This window comes from Sinocyclocheilus anshuiensis, unplaced genomic scaffold, assembly GCF_001515605.1.
Source record: "Sinocyclocheilus anshuiensis isolate Anshui unplaced genomic scaffold, SAMN03320099.WGS_v1.1 scaffold194, whole genome shotgun sequence".
Classification (NCBI taxonomy): Eukaryota; Metazoa; Chordata; class Actinopteri; order Cypriniformes; family Cyprinidae; genus Sinocyclocheilus; species Sinocyclocheilus anshuiensis.
The window spans coordinates 681,647-688,320 of record NW_015546074.1 but is presented as its reverse complement, the minus strand read 5'-3'; the positions used below and the strand labels follow the sequence as shown (position 1 = coordinate 688,320).

Sequence of the window (6,674 nt, the reverse complement as noted above, 5' to 3'; positions counted from 1 at the left end):
GTGGGATAACAGGGCCGTTAGGTATACAATATAAATCCAATTGCAGTTGTCAGTAAAGGTTGCACTAAAATGTTGCAATGACAAAATATTACACTAAATTAAAAGTTCAAATGTTACAAATAAGTTACAATATTGATTTTGTAATACTGGTAGCACTAATATAAAAAAATGATGATATATTTTACAATAAAGTAACAATTTTGAAATACGTTGATGGTTGTATTTTTTGTCTTTTATCTCAGTATTCCTATCAATGTTGTATAAGGGTTTTTTATGCATAATAGTAACCATAGAATGTGATCAAACAGTTTAAAATAGCTGGGCTAATAGACAGTCAATTTTTAAGACTGCAGAACTATGTTAATTCAGTATACACATTATACCACCGGTTACAATTGTGACTGACCATAAAATAAAAATTTTCATACACACCAAATACACAAAATAATGTTCTTTTTAGCAACACCATATGACCCCTTTAAAATGTTTTCTAGGTCGGCAACTCACTAGCTTTAGGAGCAGACAGAGCTTATATTACTTTCTTGCCATGCACACTAGGGCTCTTCATATTCATTTTCCTTTCCTCTGTCAGATAGATTCAATGAATGAAAATACAGATGCCTCAGGAGTCTGACAATAAACATGTTTTCTGTCCACGCCACCCTCTAACCAAAACCGAACAAAAACCTGAACAAAAGCTCAATTCTGAGGGTGAAAGAAAACAGAAGCTTTATGAATATGAATGAAGCTATTTGCATACTGATGTAAATGGGTACAACAGACTTATTATCAGAGATGAGTCAGCATTAATGAGGAAATCATAGACTGAGAATGATTCATACCGACTAGCTGTGAAATCCAGCTGTAAAAGTAGAATTTTATTGTTAATGACTTTTGTTGTGTTTTAGTCATTCATTATTCTTGTAAGGTGTGTCATACTTCATTCCAGACCATGTAAGATTTTTTTTTTTTTTCTTTTTCATTTTTACCACTTCATAGTCACAATATACTGAAAAACTATGCCATTTATGTAAAAAACGTATCTGAAATGTATGAAATGTAGACAGGGCCTAGCAAAAGGTCAGTTCTAGTGTTCTTAAATATTTAAACAATAAATAAAATTAAAATAAATAAATACCATATTAAAACCATTTTTTTATACTTTTATTCAGCAAGGATGCATTAAATTGATACCATGTAAGATTTTTTTTTTTTTTCTTTTTCATTTTTACCACTTCATAGTCACAATATACTGAAAAACTATGCCATTTATGTAAAAAACGTATCTGAAATGTATGAAATGTAGACAGGGCCTAGCAAAAGGTCAGTTCTAGTGTTCTTAAATATTTAAACAATAAATAAAATAAAAATAAATAAATACCATATTAAAACCATTTTTTTATACTTTTATTCAGCAAGGATGCATTAAATTGATCAAAAGTGACAGTAAAGACATTTATAATGTTACAAAAGATTTCAAATTCATGTATCATGTAAATACTGTACCATGGTAATAATAATTCTTCAACATGGTATATTTTAAATTACATTTTTACATTTATGCACTTGGCAGACGCTTTCATCCCAAAACAGTGCTTTCAAGGTATAAACTTAGAAGGTGTGTGCCACAGTATGTTCTGTAAGGGAAACCTTGGAAGTGAACTTATCGTACCTTAACAGGCCAGGCTGGAAGTGGTTGGAGGAAGTTGGCTTCATATGGATAATCCACCATGGCTAAGTTCACCCAGGTTTCCTGCAGCCAAGCCTTGAAGCCATACACTTCGTCTGGAGTCTTTAAAGAACTACACAGTCCAAACTCCTGAGACAGCCACTGCAGACCCTCACCTATAAAAGAAAAGCTGACCAAATGAGTCTAGAAAAACCCATAAGCTTCAAAAAGAGAGTTACAAAACCATGAAGAATCCCAAATGAGCATGGGTTTAAAACAACTAGAACAAAATCCTTCAACTATCAGTCTTGGCTAGTAAAGGAGTACAGGTAATCTTGACGACATAATCAGCTAATCAAAATCCGCAAAACAAACATCAAGTCCTTGGAATTGATACACACATAATTAGATTACAGAGATTTGTATTTATTATTATTATTATTATTTTTTAATAATTACAGACTGATTACCAGGTATCAGGTAATGGCAATAAATTGGTTAACCATTTACTGATTGTGTCCCAGTAAACTCGACTAGTTAACTAATTTAACTGCTATACTAATGTTCCATGAATTTAACATTAGTTCAAAACATGCATTAAGTAAAAATATTAAGTTTCCAAAATTATTGATTAGTATTATTGATTATTTTAACTGTGTCTTTTGTAATCAGTACCACATCTTCCAAACATTGTCAACAATATTATCTACACATGCACAACATGATCACAAAAAATATGTTTAACAAAGGGCAAAGCAGCATAGCAAATCACATTCACAAACCTGATGCTGAGACCCTGTCAATAGCCGCCCATGACCTCCTGATGTTGCTGCTACAGTTGGTACCACTGATGGTGAAGTCATGGGTGACCACTTTGTAAAACTCTCCACAAGGCACAATGAACTGCCAGATGGGAGCAGACGCGGCAAGAGCACTGAAAACATCAGAAGGTCACAATCACTGATCATCCTATTACACAGTAGAAAAATCAACCAATAATCATGAACTTCTCTGCTGAATTACATCACCTTCCTCAATTAAACACATGGTTACACACTACAGTTAAGCATTTTACTATTCCAGAATCCCATGGCACTCTAAATGTAAGATATTATTCAGTTTCTACTAGGCATGATACTCCATTAATGTATGCTGTGCTTATGAATTTTTAATAGGCTAATATTTCACATTTAGATATAAACTACACAAGCTGTGACCCTTAAGCACTTATTAAACGTTTGCCATGTCAACTTCATAGATTTAGATTTTGTGTGTGTGTACATATACATACACACACACATACATATATATATATATATATATATATATATACACGTGTGTGTGTGTCTATGTATATGATAAACAATTATACACAATACATACATACTGTATACATGAAAATAAACATGAACGAGGCAAACTCTCACCCTACAACTGCACTGGGATATTTCATCCTCAGCCAGGCCGCCAGCATCCCGCCGTAGGAGCCGCCAATGGCGATGACCGAACTCTTCTGAGCTCCAGGCAGGGTTGTTTTCAGAGCTTTGATGAGCACTGCAAAGTCAGCTAAAGCCTGTTCTGAGGTCAGGTAGTTCAGATACTTTGCATTCTGGAGGAAAGGAAAGAAAAGCCCAGAAGGTCAAGGACAGTGTTAGCTAAATGACCCTTATTGCTCGACAGCGGTATTGACTCACACTGTAAGATTCCTCGCCGAACGGCATAGACTCTCCATAGTAGCGATGTTCAGCAAAAACCAGCATGGCTCCCAGCTCTTCTGCTACATCCCACATGAAACCCTTGGGAAAAAGTACAGATAGAGATATTGAGCTTTCGTTTGGACTAAGAGTTTGCAAACTATCTCTACTAAATGTTATACTTTTGCAAGACATTTTTCCTCTGGATGGCAATATTTCATATTTGATAGCAGTATTTTTCAGAATGATGTAATTGTGAAGTACATTATGCTGATACTGACTATCTAAGGACACTGTGCTTATTATTATCATCAACTGAAACGAGGCATTTGTTGCATCCAGTGGGGACATAATTACGGATTATAGACTTGTACTGTCTTTTTACGCATTGCGTTTCATCGCGCCGTGTAAACATGTCTGCATTTGTGGTAGGAGGAATGACAAACAACAAGTGCTACTCTACACTGCTCAAAACTCATCATATGACCCCTTTAACTTTTATAAAGAATATCTCTTTGGGTTTGAGACTTTAGTCTTTGCAACTTTAGGGATCTTATCTATTCACGAACAGCTTGTAACACTCCAAAGAGAAAGGAAAACTTGAAATCGCATCATATGACCCCTTTAAAGGTGAAGTCGATAATTTCTGCATCATTAGCAGCACCAAAAATAATAAGAGTGTAACAGCGCCTGTCCATTTTTTCAATGGCTTTGGTTCTGGAAGTATTTTCCCCACCCATTTAAAAACATCTTTGTTTAAGAGTTATAAGCCATGAACCACACCAACCAGCTATAAGGTGAATCACAACTTTACACACTTTTGATTTGAAGCAAAAGTATGTGAATAATAGACAAAAAAACAAAGGTTCATGACTCTGTACAAGACTTTCTCTGCAAAATCATGGATAATGTTATTTTTCCGCTAGGAATTCCACATTTGAACATGATTATAAAAAAAAAAAAGGTGAAATAATGCGGGCTGATGGCAACAAAAGCATATAACATTGATTAACAACCTCATAGCTCACAGTAGGTCTGTATTTAAATGTTTATAAGTTATCATTCACAAACATAAATTCCCCTATAGAGAAAATGAATGTTCTTTCTATTTCAGGAACCTTGCTGTTGCATTTGCTGTTGTCCTGTTTGGCAATTCAATTAACAGAAGTGGTAGTTCACAGTTTTGTCATTTCCAAAATCTCTATAACTTTTTTTCTGTCATTTTTTCCAACCGAAGATATAAGAAAATGCATATTTACGGTGTTGTTACAGAACCATGAGATGTCTCCTTCATTGCCCGTGTAAAACAGGATTGGGCCTCCTTCCTTGTGCCAGTGCTGGTCATTAAGAAGGTACCTCTGTTTGAATGTGCCATTCTCCAAAAAACCAAAATGGTCAATCTGTATTAAAAGAAGTCTGATTAAGAAAATAACTGCTTTTAGTTAAAAGAAGAAGAAAAAAAAAAAGAGAGAGAGAAAAAATAAGATTATATATTCTAAGCACACATAAATTTCAGTAAGTTTCATTTTATTTTTTGCATTAAAATTAATTTAATTTAATGTCAATGTCATTTGGAGAAATTTCACATCCTCACTAATGCAGCCTTTGCAATGAATGGGTATCGTAAGAAAGAGTCCAAACAACTGAAAAAAATCACAATAATCCACAAGTAATCTACACCACATTTAACATCTTGTGAAGCAAAAAGCTGCATGTTTGTAATAAACAAATCCATAATTAAGACATTTTAATAAGACGTATTTTAGTCAGAAGCAACGGTTTGAAGTTGGATTTGTTAAAACGTTAACTGATGGACTGGAGTTGTGTGGATTACTTGTGGATTATTGTGATGTTTTTATCAGCTGTTTGGACTCTCATTCTGACGGCACCCATTCACTGCAGAGGATCCATTGGTGAGCAAGTGATGTAACGCTAAACTTTGTTCCGATGAAGAAACAAACACATCTACATATATCACATGGCCTGAAGGCGAGTAGATTTCCAGCAAATTAAAATTTTTGAGTGAACTATTCCTTTAATAATGTAGTTTTGCTACTGTTTTAACCATAAGCAGTTATAATGCTGTTACACCCCTTTCTGCACTTAACGTACATTAACGATACTACACTGTCTTTATTCCTGGGTGGTCTCCTCAATCTTCTGGCCTTCAGCCATCTCATATTGTTGAACGTAAAACCTCGGCGCAGGATGGAGGGATAATTAGCCTCAATTTGTATTAAAATCTAGTGCCAGCGTCAGGGATGCCACATTAGTTCCGGTTTCAGCAGAATTGTAATATCCATTCATACGGTCCAGGGGCCTTTCACCGTCTTCTACATTTCCATAAATTCTCCAAGTTTGAGGGAAATAGTCAAAAGAATGTTAAAATTTGTTCCCAGAGCTGCAATGCTGCAGTTCTTAACAGTTTTCACTCTTCTGAATTCCACCCAACACTTAATAAAGAATGTTCTAGTGTTTTTTTTTTGTTTTTTTTAAATACCCTCTTTCTCCTCCCGTTGGCAACAAAAGAGGCTGAAATTTTATGAGCCAGTGACAGCAAAAGGACACTGAATGCTCACAGTTACATTCATTCTACAGCAGTCAGAGCCTGGCTGCAGGTCAAATGAGTGTCAGCTATATTCACATGCTTTAGTTAATTATTTTCTGTGTAAGCTGTTACATCTGAAGCCTCAATCTCTAGAAAATGGCATTTTTACATAATTTATAAGCCTATTCATTTCATTTTCACTTAAAAAACATTTTTACAATATTTTATCATAAAAGTGCATGCATTTTCTTGTTAAAATAAATACTAATAATACAAATGATTAATACTTTTTAAAAATACTTTATATTCAATTTACATGTATTTTATTTTTTAAATATTACAGTAACAGGATTATAAACATCAAATATCAGCATTCCAGTCATCAGTGTTACATGATCATTCAGAAATCATTGTAATATGATTTGGAGCTCAAGAAATATTTTATATTATTATCGATGTTGAAAACAATTGTGCGGATTAATATTTTTGTGCAAACCTTAATACATTATTTCAGGATTTTCTGATAAAAGTTTAAAAGAACATCTTCTATTTGAATTTTAAATATTTTGCAACATTATAAATGTCTTTACTGTGACTTTTGATAAATTCAATGCATCCTTGCTGAATAAAATTATTTTTAAAAATCTTAATGACCCCAAACTTTTGAATTGTAGTGTAACATCTTTTTATTATACAATATCCACACTCTGTTGTGAAATTACATATAAATTAAAATCCCTGTGCGAGCCACCTGCGCCCTTTT

The 6,674-nt window shown here is 33.9% G+C and overlaps 1 protein-coding gene across 1 annotated transcript in view; it reads right to left on the bottom strand.

Annotated features, from left to right (window-relative positions):
- The window catches only part of LOC107699797 (lysosomal Pro-X carboxypeptidase-like), a 15,032-nt gene extending 9,489 nt beyond the window's left edge, over window positions 1-5,543 (bottom strand). The window contains exons 1-6 of the mRNA XM_016501191.1: window positions 5,476-5,543; window positions 4,623-4,779; window positions 3,364-3,465; window positions 3,097-3,278; window positions 2,452-2,603; window positions 1,673-1,845 (exon numbers count right to left, since the gene is read on the bottom strand). Of these exons, the coding sequence (XP_016356677.1) occupies window positions 1,673-1,845; window positions 2,452-2,603; window positions 3,097-3,278; window positions 3,364-3,465; window positions 4,623-4,779; window positions 5,476-5,543 (834 nt within the window). The remainder of the gene's footprint in view (window positions 1-1,672; window positions 1,846-2,451; window positions 2,604-3,096; window positions 3,279-3,363; window positions 3,466-4,622; window positions 4,780-5,475) is intronic.
- Between the last annotated feature and the right edge of the window lie 1,131 nt (window positions 5,544-6,674).